Source organism: Antechinus flavipes, chromosome 1 (genome assembly GCF_016432865.1).
Source record: "Antechinus flavipes isolate AdamAnt ecotype Samford, QLD, Australia chromosome 1, AdamAnt_v2, whole genome shotgun sequence".
Lineage (NCBI taxonomy): Eukaryota > Metazoa > Chordata > Mammalia > Dasyuromorphia > Dasyuridae > Antechinus > Antechinus flavipes.
Window position 1 is genome coordinate 255,763,587 of NC_067398.1, and position 18,601 is coordinate 255,782,187.

The 18,601-nt window shown below is 32.1% G+C and overlaps 1 protein-coding gene across 7 annotated transcripts in view; it reads right to left on the bottom strand.

The window, feature by feature from the left end:
• The window catches only part of SUN1 (Sad1 and UNC84 domain containing 1), a 70,446-nt gene that overhangs the window by 25,838 nt on the left and 26,007 nt on the right, over positions 1–18,601 (bottom strand). For 4 of the 7 annotated variants that reach the window (XM_052000472.1, XM_052000481.1, XM_052000499.1 and 1 more), the window contains exons 3-8: positions 12,087–12,272; positions 10,487–10,680; positions 6,344–6,370; positions 6,058–6,243; positions 868–1,065; positions 201–284 (exon numbers count right to left, since the gene is read on the bottom strand). In XM_052000472.1, coding sequence (XP_051856432.1) covers positions 201–284; positions 868–1,065; positions 6,058–6,243; positions 6,344–6,370; positions 10,487–10,680; positions 12,087–12,272 — 875 coding nt within the window. The remainder of the gene's footprint in view (positions 1–200; positions 285–867; positions 1,066–6,057; positions 6,244–6,343; positions 6,371–10,486; positions 10,681–12,086; positions 12,273–18,601) is intronic. The other 3 variants (XM_052000508.1, XM_052000516.1, XM_052000490.1) reach the window with 2 other exon arrangements.

Sequence of the window (18,601 nt, forward strand, 5' to 3'; positions counted from 1 at the left end):
AACGTTCAGTTAAGTGAAATCTGACAGCTGTTTCTATAGTTATTTAAACAGTAGGCCCTTTACTAAACCTAATAATGATATTAGCATTGACATTTGGCATATGTCACTCATGTAATCTAATTAGGCCACTAAAAAATTATAACCTTTGCAGAACTGAGCCAAAAACTAAGTTTTCACACATATGATAAAGCCATACTTACACAGTGATTCCCCATTTACACTGAGGTGGCCATCCTCTCTGAGAAACTCTTTTACATTCACACACCCACAGTAATTCGAATGAGCTGCAATATATGTAAAACATGCTTAGAAAAATTCATCTCTCTCAAGTTCAAATTCTTCTAGCTTTACATGAAGTCAGTGCAATAAGATAGTTTAAAATGGATATCTAAAGTTCTACCTAGTCTAGGTGAATGCTGGTGAGGTTTTATTATTTAAAGGTTTAAAAAAAAAATCACCAACTGGTAAAATGAATTATTCCCCAAACCAGCAGCAAGTAAAAGAGAATCTTGTTAAAGAAAGATTAGAAATACAGCACAGAGGTCTAGAACTTAAAAAAAAAAAATCAATCCATTTAATCAATTACCTTTGTTTTAAAAAGGCACAATGAGTCAAGGAATAATAATGTTGGAAAAAAAAAGAGAGCCCATAGCAGTACATTTTGATACAACTGTTTAAGCAATAGCCAATTTTCAGCTTTAAACATAAAAGATAAACTAGTATCAGTAAGCTCAGAAAAAACAGCCACAAGAAGAAAGCACTGACTGCAGTAGAAGAAAATGTAGATGAAAAGCCATAAGAAAAAGTAGTGTTTTCTCCACCTCTAAAGCAGTGTTTGGTGGGGAAAGAAGAAAATTTGTTAAATACCTTTTGATTCATGGCTTTTCGTCTTATAACTTTTTGATTCACAATCTTTAGATTCATAATTTTTCAATTTGTAATTTTCTGATTCATAACCCAACTTCATTAAAACAACTTGAAAAAGTTGAACTAAGAGTGATGAAAATGATGCCGCTGTATGTTTGGCCAGACGTAAAATTCTATTCATGTGGATAGATGCACCTCCTATTAAAAAAGTGTGAATACCAGTTATTTCCTTCCACAAGATTGACACTTATTCTCCACTGATCAAAAAAATCATCTTGTAAATTACTTGACCAGATAAAATCAAAAAGACCATTTTAGTTAGAGAATTTTAACTCATACAAATGTCAACAAATGGTCCCAAAAGTTAAAATGAAATTTTTCTTAATGTTACATTTCAGCTGGGGAATATGGATGCTTAGAATATCCTGGCATGAATAAAAATTATGTGTAAGATTTATCAACACCAAGGATCTCATACTAACAAAACTATAAAATATCATTCAGGATGAAACTATTTCACCTTAACAGACTCTCCTGCAAAGGACAAGTCCTGGTCTTCACTGGTTTCACTAAGTAGTAGTAAGAAAAGTAAAGCACTTGCTCTTTCTATTGCACCTAAGAGAGTCTGGACATGCAGTTTTCTTTGGCATTTTTAACACTGTGACATCTTGAAAAGATCCACTGATTTCTAGTATTGATACCATTACTTATACATATTCAACAAATGCTTATTTAGGACATTCTATATGCAATATATTTCTACATACAAAAGAGAAATTTTTTTAAAAATGAGAATTCCTGATCTGATGGAAAATACAGCATAGGCTTATTTATATTCAAATTGTTAGAGCTCTTTATTCATCAGTTATTTTTTAGGATATGGAAAAATTTAAATTCCTCCAGCAAAAATTACTTATAGAGAGAATGCAGGGAAACACAAGATTGTTTATACTAATCAGTTCTCTTTGGTGCTTCTGTTTAGATCAACATTTTTCCCCTAGTACAAGAAAATCAGGACCATTTTTTTTTTAAATCAAACATTCAATCAATAAACATGAATTCAGGTAGCTACCATGTAACAAGGCATTGTGCTAAATGCTTCAGATAGCAAAGAAAGATTGGAATTAACCTCTGCTCTCAAGGAGTTTACATTCTCATGGTAGAAAAAAGGACACATTATGCATATGTAAAATAAATATAAAGAATCAATTTTAAGAGATAGAATTATATGAACTAAATTATTTCAAATTAAAGATGCTGACTTCCAGGTTGGCTAGATAAGAAACAGCTGTTAAGTAGAACATACATGCTCCTGGTTGTTCCAGCTTCTTATATTGCACCACAACTAAATACAGCATTAAGTGTTGTTAATATTAGCCTTTATAACCAGAAATCACATTGAAAGGTGAATTATTACCTAGGATACCATACTTATCTCTTCCCTTGGATATCTCTCTTAGGAAAAAAAAAAACAAAACAATGGCTTTACAAACCACAGCTTGCAGAAATCTAAGATCTAAAGAGATGTTTCCTACCCCATGTACCCTCAAGAATATTAGATTAATCTTCTAGGCAACACTACTATAAACCATATATAAGCACTATGTTAGTTTCTGCTTTTATTAGCTTTAGCAGAATTTGTAGAAAACAAATATCAGAAAATTCTTTTTTAACTGTTTTTTGGTTGCTAAAAGTACAATCTTCTTCACATCTTCTCCTGATTCCATATTTTTGTCCATGATGTACTTCACAGACAAAAAGGACCTCTTTCTCATTTATAAAGTGTAGAAAGTAGACTATACAGATGACTTGATATTCCTACCTCATTCTAAATCCCATCTCTCTATTAACATTCTTCCCTCTCTTCAAATCTCAGCTGTTATTATCTAATCCACAAACACATTCACTACCTAGAAATAACCTTCATTTCCTTGAATCTTTAAGATTACTATCTTACTACTACTTCTCTCGGAACTTAATCATATAAGCCACAATTTGCAGGAAAATTTTTTTTGTTATATTCTGTCAAATCAGTATTTTGTAAGGTATAGTGCTTTATAAGAAATTACAGAATCTCAAAATCAGAAAAGAACTCATATATAACTTCTTTTCAACAAGCATGGCTCTAAGTACTGAAGACAGAGACAAAACGCCGAGTTTTCTGCCTTTAAAGAGTATACTATCTTCTTCTCACTTGTCTGGATTATCTGGATTATTCCAATATCTTTAATAACAAGATTTTATTTTGGTGCTATTCTCCCTACCAAACCCCTATTCTAAACCATTCTTTATGACACTGCCATACTATCTTATTGTATAGCTTTGGTCAGTGCTTTTTATCTGTTCAAGAAAAATCTTCATTGGCTCCGAATTTTATCGGTGCATTTTATCACTTAAGGCTGCCCAAATTCTGGCAGTTTTACCTTTTTGACTCTCATACATCTTTTACCTAATACTCTATGCTCAAGCCAAAATGAAAAACTCTTCTAGAATACAACTTTCGGAATGCCAACTTTTCTGGAATGCCACTTTTGTTTATAACATTCCATTTATTTAATATGTCTTATCCTTCCTGTCCTTCCTCCCTGAATTCCTAACCATTTTCAAACATTCTCTTTTCAAGATCAATCTGTCCGCAATCAACCAATCCACAAATTTCTTTTCCCCCATCAGACTTCATGGCACATCTCTTTAATGTACTTACATACTGTATCAGATTCCCCCATAAAAATTTAAATTCTTTAAATTCAAGAACCATATTTTAGCTACACAATTTAAGTGCACAATACAGAGCTTTATGCAGAGATAAATAAATGTTTGTTGTATCCAGAGAGAGAGAACTATGGAGAATGAGTATGGATCACAACATAGTATTTTCACTGTTTTTTGTTTGTTGCTTTCCTTCTCATTTTTTTCCTTTTTGATTTGATTTTTTGTGCAGCACAATAATTATGGAAACGTGTAGAAGAATCGCACATGATTAATATATATTGGATTACTTACCATCTAAGAAAAGAGGTGAGAGGAAGAAAGGAAGAAAAAAAATTTGGAATGCAAGTTTTTCAAGGGTGATTATTGAAAACTATCTATGCATATGTTTTGGAAAATAAAAAGCTTTATGAAAAAATAAGATAAATGTTTATTGAATTCAGAGTTCCTGAACAATCACCCTAATGTCTCCAACAATTAATCTTAATTTTGAGGCTTAATATTTAATGGTGTCTTCAAGTATTTTTATATCCTTCATTTATGCTATTTTCCATCCCTGCCTCCAAAAACAAAAAGATCTCATTTTCTGTGGCTTCTGACCAAGGGGTTGAACTGACTATAAATCAGAACAACAAAACTAGGTTCACTTAATTTTCTATACAATGAATGCTACTTTGTTCCCATCTGTTAAAACAAATAAATTCTGATAATTTAACTGAGATGAAATGCCTTGATAATTTTCTTGGTGTTAAAAAAAACTGTTATTTTTAGCAAAAATAAAACTCAAGGGGAGACTGATGCTAAGGAATAACCATATTTAAATCTTAAATTCAGATTCAATTCAGAAAACATTGTTAATGTCTGTTTATAAAATAAAAATAAAAAAAATAGTTGTTCCATGTAACATTTTGCTTCCTCAACTATTTTTTCCTCTTTATTATATTACCAACGTAAGCAACAAGAATAAACAAAAATGGGTATTCTCATTTTGCCTACTGTGATATAAGAATATAAGACAAATCTTTTGAAGGTACACCCTACCTTCTCCAAACCTTAATAAGCAAGCACTTTCAACCTCTGGAAACCAAACTAAATTCATAAGAAATATGAAATGTGTGTGGTGTGTTTTGAATTTAAATGACTAACGTTCAAGAATTAAAATGTTCTGACAAGTAGTTGAAGTTATTGTTCAAATAGTGCCTGGAAGACTCTTAGAAATCCAGAGTCTAATGGATTGTAACAAAAGTGATAGTCACAGTAATGACTCTCAGTAAAACAGTTTTTCCAAATATCCCAGCCAAAGGGCAACCTCTCAGGCATAGCACTACAGAGAATTAGCCAAATAGATAACCCAATAGAACACACTCCGAGTTATGTGGCTCTACAATACTCTCAGTACTCTGTAAAGAATGAGTACAGTCACAGCCTAGAGAAATGAAGGGTACTGATTTCAAATAAACTAAATGTTTAGTTGACAGAAAGCATTCCCTAAGTACACAGAGGTGGGGTTCTTTGAAAATGTCCTTATAGATCTGACAGTGACAAAAGCCTCTAGATTCACACTCCATTCTGAGGTGATATTTCTGGAATACCTCTGAATTTGAATTCAAGTGAAGGTAAATAATGTTAGAAGACTAATATTAACCTGGAAAATTAATAGTTTCTTTTCCAATAATAAAAAGTCATCACAAACATAAATCATTTAAGTGTGGAAATATGTATAGAAGAATTGTACATGTTTAACATATATTGGATTGTTTCCCATCTAGGGAAAGAGTGGAGAAGAGGTAGGAAAAACTTGGGAATACAAGGTTTTGCAAGGGTAAGTGTTGAAAATGATCTATGCATACATTTTGAAAATATAAAGCTTTAATTTAAAATATATATAAATCATTACATAGCCCTCTCAAAGATCTAAATTCAGTAATTATCTCCATCTTTCTACCTATCTCACCAAACTTTCCTCTTGCTCTTCCTCAAATACTCCTCAAACAGAACTATAAGATTGGGGGGTTTGATTCAGCAGCAATATTTCTGCCTCCCTCTCCCACCACAATTTCCATAAAAGTTTTTTATTACAGAAAAAAAATTTAACTTTTTTTTTTATCATTGAGGAAATTTCCCTATTATCAGTAATTCAGATGATGCACATATGGGGCAAAAATACTAGCATAATATCTAATTTATTTTAATAAGGGCAGACTGAAAGTCGCATTAAAAGCTTTTTAAAAAGTCTAATGGGCTTTAAAAAACTGGAAAACATTTGTTTGCTCACTGAAATAACCAAAATGTTATCTTGTAATGTTAATGTGTAGAAAATATTCCCTAAAAAAATATCCTACAATTGTAAGCCCATTAGTTATTTCATTGCTTAATTTTTTTTCATATAGCCGGAATAATTTAAAGACACATAAATCAGTAGAATGAAATATTTTTACAAGGCTATCATCTTAATACTTTGCTTCAAAAAATTATACTTACGTTTTTGACTCCCATCCCTAAAATAAATTCTTGAAGATGGCACGTGGGAAGTAGAGTAGGCTGTGAGGACATCCTTTCTCTCAGAAAGCATACTGCAATCACTGCATATATAACCATTGTTCAAGGTTGTATCTGTTTCTCCAGTTGCTAGGTCACCATTTCCCTGAATGACAGTTTTAGTCCCACCTAATTTTTTTAAACAACAGATTGAAATTGTTTATTTTAATTTTAATAAACCTAAAAAATAAATGTATTTTGAAGAAAGGAAAAAGCATAAACTAATTACCTTTAAGATCACCATCATCATCAAGACCTAAAAACAAAACACATTCTTACTGTTGAAAACAATGCAAATTAAAACATGTAAAGGAGCTCAGAAACAATTAAAAATTATTTTGAAAATAAAAAGCGTTAGGGGCAGCTAGGTGGCAGTGGATAGAGCACCAGCCCTGAAGTCAGGGGGAGCTGAGTTCAAGTTTGGTCTCAGACACTTAACACCTCCTAGCTGTGTGACCCTCGGCAAGTCACTTAACCCCAATTGCCTCAGCAAAAAAATTAATAATAATGATTAAATTAAATTAAAAGCTTTAATTAAAAAAGAAACAATTAAAAATTAAAATTATATTGCATATTAAACAACATTTAAAGCTTCCCCTCCCCAATTTTTTGAAGTTCCCAAAATGTATTTTCAGCTACACACTTGCAATTACTATCTTTTATTACAATCAACTTTGGTGAGAAATATATATAATGAAAGCAATTTACTCTAATGAAAAATTTACAATAACCGTGTTCATCTGTCAAAGATATGGGAAGAAGAATAAGGAAACAAGGAATAAAATCATATAATTTCCTGCTTCCTCCATGTGACTATTGGGGAAAACTACATTAATTAGTAGCATATGCTGCTTCTGTTGCCTGGTAACCACTTTTGCTGCCTGAACAAACAGCACAGTGAAATAAGAATATCAACTCTTACCAAAATTAGCATATAATATTTTGGAAACTTATTCAAATATAAAAGTCATAAAGAGGCAAGCAACTTTTAAAGAAAGCTAAAATGACAAAAATAGCTAATATTTATATTATCTCTTTAAGGTTTGAAAAACACTTTATGTAGGTATCATCTCATAAGATAAAAAAATTACTAGAATGAACTCATTTATAAAATAATATATTTTATCAATATATATTACTATATGTAGTAAAAAAAAAAAAAAATGCCATCACCTAAGAGGAAACCTTTAGAAATTCTTAATAAAAAAAAAAAAGCCCAATTTCTTTTTTTGCAAATCATTTCATTGACCCCATTTTGGGTTTTCTTGGCAAAGATATTGGAACAGATTACCTTTTCCTTCTCCAGAAAAAAAGAGATAAATTACTTGTTCTGAGGCACAGAGCTAGAAAGTGTCTGAGGATGGATTTGAACTCAAGTCTTCCTAACTCTAAACCCAATGCTCTATCCACTGTGCTACCTAGTACCCACTAGATTAAAACTTAAAATTATGCTATTTAACTGAAATGATAAATTTGGCTTGGAAGGAAACACGAAAAAAAAAATTATCAAAGTCAAAGGAACATCAACTCTTGCTAAATAAGATAATTATCATTTTAAAATTTAAAATCTTTAAGTGACCCAAAAAATATTCTAAACATTATTCAAATTCCCATATTTAGTTTTATGAAAAATTATCTCAATAAAACTTTATTAAGCACTTACCACATGCTAAACACATGCTAAGAGTTGAGGATACAAAAAGAGGCAAAAGACAGTACCTGACCTCAAGAAACTTGCACTCTAATGATGAAGAAAACATGCAACCACATATTCAAAATAAACTATATACAAAATAAATAGATAATAAAGGGAAAGGCACTAGAATTAAAAGGGACTGGGAAAAGATTCCTGTAAAAGATAAGCTTTTAGTTGGGATTTAAAGGAAACCAGGAAAATCAGTAGATGGAGCTGAGGAGAGAAAGTATTCTAGGCATAGGGGCCAGCCAGAGTAAATGTCTTAAGCCAAGAGATGGGTCAGAAAGTAAGGTGTAAGAAGACTGGAAAGGTAGGAGAGGGCTTTGAATATCAAGAGAATTTTGGATTTGATCCTAGAGATGATAGAGAGCGATTAAGTTTATCAAGTAGGAAGGAACACGATCTGCACTTTAGGAAAAATCATTTTGATGGCTGAATGGAGAGACTGGAGTGGGGAAAGAATAGATAGGTCCACCAATAAGCTATTGCTAACAGTCCAGACTTCAGGTGATGCACTGGAGGACCTGGACTAGCATAAAAACAGTATCAGAAAAGAGAAGGAAATATATGGAAGAGATATGAGAGAGGTGAAATCAACAAGCCTTGGCACTAGCTTGAATAGAGATGTGGGGGGAGACAGAGGAAACTGAGAGAGGGTAGAAGTAGTGAAAGATAGTGAGGAGTTTCAGTTGTGGGCCTGAGAGACTGGAAGAATGGTGCTGCCATATATAGTTACAGGGTAAAAAAGTGAGGGAAAGAATATGAATTCTTTTTTGGACATATTTAATTTGTCTACTAGATCTCCAGTTTGACGTGTCTTGAAAGGCAATTGGCGATGCAAGATTGAAGGTCAACACATAGATTAAGGGGGATTTGAGAATCATCAATATAGAGATGGTAATTAAAACCATAGGAGCTGATAAGATCAGCAAATGAAATAGAGAAGAGAAAAAAGCTCAGGAAAGAATACTGAGGAACATTTATTATCTCATTCTACCTATTCTTCTTTTCATTCATCAAAGAATTTTGAAGATTAAAAGTGAGGCTGTGTGAGAATGTTTGTGGCAGCTCTCTTTGTAGTGGCCAGAAACTGGAAACTGAGTGGATGCCCATGAATTGGAGAATGGCTAAATAAATTGTGGTATATGAATGTTATGGAATATTATTGTTCAGTAAGAAATGACCAACAGGATGATTTCAGAAAGGCCTGGAGAGACTTACATGAACTGATGCTGAGTGAAATGAGCATTGTCAGGAGATCATTATATACTTCAGCAATGATACTGTATGATGATCAATTCTGATGGACATGGCCCTCTTCAACAATGAGATGAACCAAATCAGTTCCAATAGAGCAGTAATGAATTGAACCAGCTACATCCAGTGAATAAACTCTGGGAAATGAGTGTGAACCACTACATAGAATTCCAAATCCCTCTATTTTTGTCCGCCTGCATTTTTGATTTCCTTCACAAGTTAATTGTACACTATTTCAAAGTCTGATTCTTCTTGTACAGCAAAATAACTATTAGGAAATATATACATATATTGTATTTAATTTATATTCTAACATATTTAACATGTATTAGTCTACCTGCCATCTGGGGGAAGAGGTGGGGGGAAGGAGGAGAAAAGTTGGAACAAAAGATTTTGCAATTGTTAATGCTGAAAAATTACCCATGCATATATCTTGTAAATAAAAAGCTATAATAAAAAAAAAAAAAGTGAGGCCTGAATATAAAGAAAACTGCTTTGTCATTGTAACCCTAAATAATTCTGTCATTATAGTAATAGTACAAACAACAATATAACAAGTCTGAGATCACAATTCTTAGACGACCTCAATCTGCTAGATAGTACAAATAAAACTTATTTATTATTTTATCATTTTTAAGTAGTCCCCAATAGCCTCACTTTTCTATAGAAAGAAGGCTAATCATAAAATTACACATTTATGCCCATTGGGTCAAATCAGAAAGAGTCCCGAAGTACAATTGCTTTCCAATGTCTCAGGAATTTTAAAACAAAAATTTTCTTCTGTTTCATATAATAACTTCAAAGCTTTCTAGTATATCATATTAGATTAGCTAGTTTGATTTTTTTGTTAAATTTACTTAATGTTGATTTCTACAATACCATACTTAGAAAATACATCTAATTATGACATCCAATTATATTACTTTAATTGTTCAGATAAAAACAAAAACAAATATTCTAAATCCCCTGGGAAATTAAACAGAGCAAAATGGAAGAGTGAAGTAGTAATCAAATTAGTTATCTTTATATCCATAAGCAAATAATTTAAACTCATGGTAATTGTTTCCCTAACTATAAAATAGAAAGTGATTGATATGTGACCTATTACTTCCTAGGAATAGTCCAAAAAAATATTATTAAAATGTAAATGACATAGGAACAGCTAGATTGCACAGTGGATAGAGCACCAACTCTGGAATCAGGAAAAACTGGGTTCAAATCTGGCCTCAAACACTTAATATCTCTTAGCTGTGTGACTTTGGGCAAGGAAATTGCCTCATTTCCCCCTCCCCACAAAAAAAGAGTAAATGGCATAGTTTGACCTTCTTACAATTTGGAGATATATTCAAAATAAATGCATAAACACACCTCACGTAATTTATTCCAAAACAATTTTTAAAAAATCTCTCATTAACTCACCCCAGAAATGGACAACTTTGGTCTGTTTACGAATTAAAGACTCATCCAGGACAGAGGATCTTAAAGACGTATCACTAGCATGACTATCAAAGGTACTCTGGCTGAGAAGGGAGGAGGAGTTGGAAGCAGCTTTTCTTGTTGTATGATTTAGGGCCAAAGATTGTTTGTTTGTGTTTCTATGATGTTTAGATGTCCTATTCAAATAAAAATTTAAAAAAACTCAAACATATATAAACTTTCTCTGATAAATACAAAACAATCAAATTTTAATGATAAACTTGATTATGATGCATAATGAACATCAATTCAAGATTAACGTTTTAAATAATTTGTGATTTGTTTTTTGTAAATTTATGTAATATACTTTTTATATTTCAGCAAAACCAAGAAAGAAACTTCATATATTTCCCAAGGACAAGCAAAATTTTCATTTATTTTAGTGAATCAAGGTCAGGTTAAATATCTGGAATATGCCTTTTTGCATTTACAATTCTCCATCAACTTTACAAAAGTGACTTAAAAGCTAAGTTTTTATGAAAATTTAATTTTATATAAGAAAAATGCCCAAATTGTTAATCTGTGTCATTGAACACAATTTCCATATCAAGAGCTTCTTACACACAGGCTCAAATTCTCAGTTATACTCCTATTCCCCAGCTGAGTCCTCCCATCCTTCCAGAAAAGACAGAGAATTGTCAGACAATTCTTTCTATTAAGCTAAATTTATCCAAAGCATTTAGTATACATGTTTAATTATCTTCAAGTCTTAACATTAAAAACAGCATACTCTTTCTATCAAATTAATTATGGTAAGGCTACATAAGAAGACAATTTATAAACTTGATCCTCTCATAATTCATATAAGAACAATTCAATATGAAACTTTAATTGCTGGTCTTTTTGAGTCTGTCTCCTATAAATGCCACTCACTTTTTTCTCTTTCATCATCTTTGTTACTAAATATCTGTGGTAATTGATTACAATTCAGCTCGGAATAAGGTCAAAGCTAAAGCCTAATTCTTCTCAAAAGCATGAAAATCATCTCAGATTTTTTGATATAGTGATATGAAACAAGGTCATAAATTGTATGTATTTGAAAATCACTAAACAATGTATTCATAGACCTTAATCTACCATGTAATCTTTAATGAATACAGAAATACACATTATAAAATCTATCTTAATTATAACATATAGAGCTGAACTGTAGCGTGTTTGCTTTGTAAGATCACTTTTCCATTCCATGACATTTGGTCAGACAGCTGAAGTTCAATTTCCATTAGACTGGATGAATAAAACTTTCTAAACCATGACTATTAGTACTGTATCTAGAACTGTAGCTACTTTATTAGGTGGCAGCTGTCTCTTCAGCACTCTGAAACATAAATTAATAGGACTTCAACTGAACAAAATGTCAATGCTTAATTTGGTAGAACAATAATGTTATAAATTCTAGAAATGGTTATTTGAATATTTCATCAACAATTTGCAACATAATATTAATGCTGAATAGGGAAAATTTGTTAAGGTGAAGTTTTATACAGGATACAAATATATGTGATTTTGAATAGTGAATAGTGAATAGCAAAATGCTGCTTACTTTGAAATCTTGTCTTTGTGAGAAGTATTTCTAGTATAGGAGTGAGTGTTTTCCACCTGACCATCATCACTGGTGTATATTGTAGGGACCGAATGCAAGCTTCGACGTGACAGTCTTGGAAAATCAAACACAGGATCCAATTTATGTTCAGTCTCAAAATCCAAGGCATCTGAAGAATAGCTTGAACTACAATGAAAACAAACTCATCACAAGGTTATCAAAATTTAATTCATTTGGTATAAAACTTAAAAATATTTACTGGAACAGATTATCTATTATTTTTTGGCCAAAATATTTTTAAAACTACTAATCATTAACAGCAACTATAATTATTCTAATAAAAAATTTATTAAGCCCAAGATGGCTTGGCACATTAAAAAAGGACAGCACAGTTCTTGACCAAAAACTTCTAATAACAATCTCTACATTTTAAAAACAAATGAACAATATATTTCCTATTGTGATAGCAAGAGTTCTTAAACATCTATGTATTTAATTCTAAATCTAGGGAAAAAATTACTAAAGCAACTCAATAAGATAAAAAGAATATTTCAAATATTCATCCTGAAATATATATAATATGTAATATATTTAATATTCATGTTGGGTTAAAAGAACTTATAGCACAAAACAGAATACTTTACATACTATGTTTTTTTTTTTTTAATTAGATTTAAGAATCAAAAGAACCAGGTTCAAATTCTGGATTCTTCCCTTATTATGTATATCACTCTGAGTAATATTTTTTTTGGGGGGGGGCCTTGGTTTTCTCACCAATAAAATTAAGATGTTGAAATGTTTTTCTTAAGTACCATTCCACTTCTAAATCTATAATTCTAAACACAATCCAAGATAAAAACCATATTTTTTAAAAGCAGGATACTACAAACAATACTAATATTAAACTAAAATTTATTAGTATTAACCAAAGAAGTCTAATAAAGAAAATTTTCCCCAACAGGAATTACCAAACATTTGGTAGAGATATTTGTTTTAACCAAAATTAATATATAGTTATGTCTCTATAAATTTAAATTAATTTATAAAGAATTTATAAATTAAATTTTAAAATTCTTAAAAATTTTAAACTTAAATACTAAATAGTAAAAGAAAAAAACTGCTATATGCACAACAGAAGAAAGAATTCAAAATATAAAGCAATAAATTTCCATTTCAAGAAAGCCTACATAATAAGTACTACACATTGTGTTCAGAGCTGACTATCTTTTCTTTGCTTCCTCATAGGTTTTCTTTTATTCTCTGCTGTTCATTTTTTTCCCCTTTTTTCTACCACAACCTCCAAGGCAGCTATAATTAAGTACATATATAGTTATACATATGTATGTACAATACACATATAGATATATACACAAATATGTATATACACACATAAAAACATATATACATGTACATACATATACCTATATACTTATAATCATACACATATATAATAAATATATGCCTTCATAGGCATGTTATGTAAGAGTATACTATGCTTCCATAATTGTATAAATATGTATATATACAGTGGATTTGCAGTGGATTAAACATAATATGTTTAACATATTTTGGATTACTTGCCATCTAAGAGAGGAAGGGGGGAGAAGAGAGGGGAATTTGGAATATAAGGTTTGCAAGGGTGAATGTTGAAAATTTATCCATCATATGCTTTGAAAATAAAAAGCTTTAGTAAAATAAACAAACAAAAAGGATATACTAAGCTTATTTGTCCTCTGTTTCTGTGAAGGTAGCTAATATCTTCCCTCAGGAGTTCAAGTCATTCCATATTTTTCTAACTTTACCTACTCAGCATTTCCAACAGCACAGCAACATTCCAACCTTATGCTGTTTACTTTTTAAGTAGTCTAAAACAATATTGATTAATATGACTGACAAATATAGTGGTTTCTTATTTTTTTCTCTTTTGATTAAATCTAACAGCTTTAATTTTGCCTAAGATGACTATTCCCTTGCTTTTTTTTACATAATAAATTCCACTCCTGATCTTTTATGTATGGATATATCTATTATTTCCTATCCCTCCTGACTCCTCTATTTTACTTCTACCCACTACCTTGTTTTACCCTCCCCAAAGATTCCTTCCTTATCCTCTCCCCCCACCTTTTCCCTTTGTCCTTTTGTTGCTATCTGAATTTAGAAGACTTTTACTGCCTTCTACCAGCCATCCTTCCCTATCTAATTCCTTTCAGTTCTTCCTCTTTCAATTCATTTGTATAAGCTAATTAATGTTTTACATGGTTTTGCTTTCCAGAATCACATCATTTTTGGATCTACCCCAATCTTTGTTTCAAACTATTCAATTTCTAATGACAATCTTAGACATACATACAGTTTACATTTCCACATATAAAAAATAAAGTTTGTACTTACTGAGTCCCTTGTAATTAGTCTTTCATGTTTACCTTATATTTTTCTTGGTTCTTTTACGTCAAAAAAAAAAATCTTGAAAGTCTGGCAATTCATTGAATGTCCATTTTTCCATCCCATTCAGAATTATGTTTAACTTTGCTGGGCATATTTTTGATGTAACCCCAGTTCTTTTGCTCTTTAAAATATAGCACCCCAAGACTTGCAGTCTTTTAATGTTACTATTGCAAGGTCTTGTGTGATTCTAATTATAGTAACATCATATTTGATTTCTTTTTCTTGTCAATATATTCTCCTTGATCTGGGGATTTTGGAATTTAGCTATGATATTCCTCTAGGTTTTCCTTGTAAAATCTCCTTCAGGTGCTGATCAGCAGTTTTGTTTTGTTTTGTTTTGTTTTTTTCTTGTTTCTACTTTTCCCCTCTTGTTCTATCACTTTGGGACAATTTTCTTTTTTGTTCATAGCTTTAAAATAGTCTGATGATTCTTTGTTTCCTTAATCTGTTCCTTCAGATTAGCTGTTTTTCTTATGTTTCACATTCTCTTCTATTTTTTCATTCTTTATATTTTGTTTTATTATTTCTTGGTCTTTTGGAACTTCACTGCCTTCCTATTGCCCAATTCTAATTTTTGAGGAATCATTTTCTTCCTTAAGAGTCTGTATTTCCTCAAGCCATTCTCCAATTGATAAATGGTCAAAGGATATGAACAGACAATTTTCAGATGATGAAATTGAAACTATTACCACTCACATGAAAGAGTGTTCCAAATCACTATTGATCAGAGAAATGCAAATTAAGACAACTCTGAGATATCACTACACACCTGTCAGATTGGCTAAGATGACTGGAAAAAATAATGATGAATGTTGGAGGGGATGCGGGAAAACTGGGACACTGATGCATTGTTGGTGGAGTTGTGAACGAACCCAACCATTCTGGAGAGCAATCTGGAATTATGCCCAAAAAGTTATCAAAATGTGCATACCCTTTGATCCAGCAGTGTTTCTATTGGGCTTATACCCCAAAGAGATACTAAAAAAGGGAAAGGGACCTATATGTGCCAAAATGTTTGTAGCAGCCCTGTTTGTAGTGGCTAGAAACTGGAAAATGAATGGATGCCCCATCAATTGGAGAATGGCTGGGTAAATTGTGGTATATGAATGTTATGGAATATTATTGCTCTGTAAGGAATGACCAGCAGGATGAATACAGAGAGGCTTGGAGAGACCTACATGGACTGATGCTAAGTGAGATGAGCAGAACCAGGAGATCATTATACACTTCAACGACGATATTGTATGAGGAGATATTCTGATGGAAGTTGATTTCTATGACAAAGAGACCTAACTGAGTTTCAATGGATAAATGATGGACAGAAACAGCTACACCCAAAGAAAGAACACTGGGAAACGAATGTGAACTATCTACATTTTTGTTTTTCCTCCCGGGTTATTTATACCTTCTGAATCCAATTCTCCCTGTGCAACAAGAGAACTGTTCGGTTCTGCAAACATATATTGTATCTAGGATATACTGCAACATATCCAACATATATAGGACTGCTTGCCATCTAGGGGAGGGGGTGGAGGGAGGGAGGGGAAAAATCGGAACAGAAATGAGTGCAAGGGATAATGTTGTAAAAAAAATTACCCTGGCATGGATTCTGTCAATATAAAGTTATTATTAAATAAAATAAAATTTAAATTAAAAAAAAAAAAGAAGAGTCTGTATTTCCTTCTCCAGTTAGTTGACTATCTTTTCATAATCTTTCTGGAATTGCTCTTTTAATTTTTTTCCCCTTAATCTCTCGTTTCATTTTGACACTTCACATGAATCAAATCTCATTCCTCAGATTTGATTGTCCCAGGTAAACCAGTGTTTTGCCCCGAGTCTTGTCTATTTTTACCACTTTATATTCACCCTCTGGCACTATTTTGTCTTGTTTTTAGGGGAAATACAGAGAGCTTGGAATTTTCTAACCTATTCAGCCATCTTTCCATAATCCTCCCTCCATAATTATATTTTACAAGCAGATGTACACATCATCTTCAGAACCAACCTCTTTAGACTCAGCGCAAGAATTAACATCATAGAATCTTAGAGTGAGAAAACTTTTCAGATGTTACAAAATCCAAACAACACTTGGGTAGTTCAACAGAGACTATATAAGTATAACATAACATTATTTCCACAGAAAAATACACTCAGAGTTTGAACAAGTGTACAAGCTTTCAAAACATAACACATTCTAAAAAGGAGACTATAGTCTCTATTGAATGACTGGGGGATGAAAAAGCAAAACAGAACATGTGAGATGTCTCAATTTTTAATTAGAAGGGAAAACTGACATGAAAGTATATTCATAGTTATTTAGCAAACAATATAAAAGATTAGGAACATTAGCTAGAATAAAGCTCTAATAGTAAAAACCTAATCTGATCCTAAAAGAGAGTAAAACATTTTAATTTTGGTCTATTATCTTCATAAAGAATATTTAATTTTTAATTAAATTTCTATTTCCTGGCTTTTACATATTAATCAAATGTAAAAATATTTTTCTCTGAAAAACTATTCAAATAATTGTTCTATCCAATAAATACTGGAATTTTACCAAGTGATGTGAAGTGCAGTAAGCATTCAATAACCACAAGCAACTGTTTGCCAAAAGACTAATTCAGGGAGGATTCTGGGAAGATGGCAGAATAGGCTGGTAAATTTCAAGCTTTCCTGATTTCCCCCACTAATAGGACAAATTTGAACTGCAACACAAACATAGACTGGTGATTTTGAAAAATCAAAAAGATTTGGGGCAGAAGTGGGAGTCCTTCTGATACAACCAGAGAAGATCTGAAGAAAAGATCCTGGGCTGGGGATTAATCAGTCTGAAGTGAAGACACCTCCTCACTAGCTCCACAGAAACAGCAAGTGGGGATCTCCCAGATTGGGTGGATGTGGCTGGAACTTCATTCAGCAAGAACCACAGAGACTTTCACCTCCCAGATTGTTTGTAGAGTTAGGGTTTGAGTCTGGGAAGATTGAAAGAACCTCCCTCCTCTGGTTGGGAAGTCAGACCCAGCAGGGCTGCTGAGATATTGCCCTGGGTGAGAAAGAATCAGCAGGTGAATACAGAGGCACTAGGTAAAGAACATTGTTGACTGTGGGCACTTGCAGGAAGGTGGAGCTCTTGCTTTGGAGTTCCTAGTTAGAGTGGATAGCTGAAGGGAAGCTTGAGGCACCATCCCCCTATCTTACAATTAGAGGTACTTACACTAATACCTCTTAATTAAAAAAAAATTAATCCGCAAAGAAAAAGAACCTCACCACTGAAACATATTATGGGAACAGGGAAGACCAGGGTTCATTTCAAAGGAGAATACTTTAGTTAAAAAAAAAAAAAAAAAAAAAAAAAAAGGTTCTACCCGCAAGAATAACATAAAATAGCTTCCTGCCCAGTAAGAATTTATAGAAGAACTTAAAAAAGAATTTTAAAATCAAATGAGAGATATTGAGGAAAAACTAAAATAAAATAAAAACATCCAAGAAAAACAAGAAGCTTATGAAAAAAAGTTAACCAACTAGAAAAGTTTGTACAGAGTCTCAAAATAAAAATAATTCTTTGAAAATTAGAATTGGGCCAGTGAAGCTATGAGACCAAGAAATAACAAAACAGATTATGAAGAATGAGAAAATAGACTGTGAATGTGAATGTGAAACATCTCATAAGAAAAATGACAGATCTGGAGAAATAGATCAAGAAAACAAGAATAATCTAACTGCCAGAAAATTCTGAACAAAAAGAGAACTGTGACACAATAATGCAGGAAATAATTCAAGAAAAATTTCTTGGAGTGATACAACACGAGGGGAAAGTAGAAATAGAAAAAATCTATCCATCACCACCTCAAAAGAGATCCTGTGTGGAAGACACAGGAATATTATTACCAAATTTCAAAACTCTCAGAATCAAAGAAAAAATTTTGCAAGAAACAAGAAAAAAACAATTCAAATATGCTGGAGCTACAATCAGATTTATACAAGACTTATCAACATCTACAATAAAAGACCATAGACCCTGGAATCATATCTACCAACAATGAAAAGAACTAGGCCTGCAGCCAAAAAGT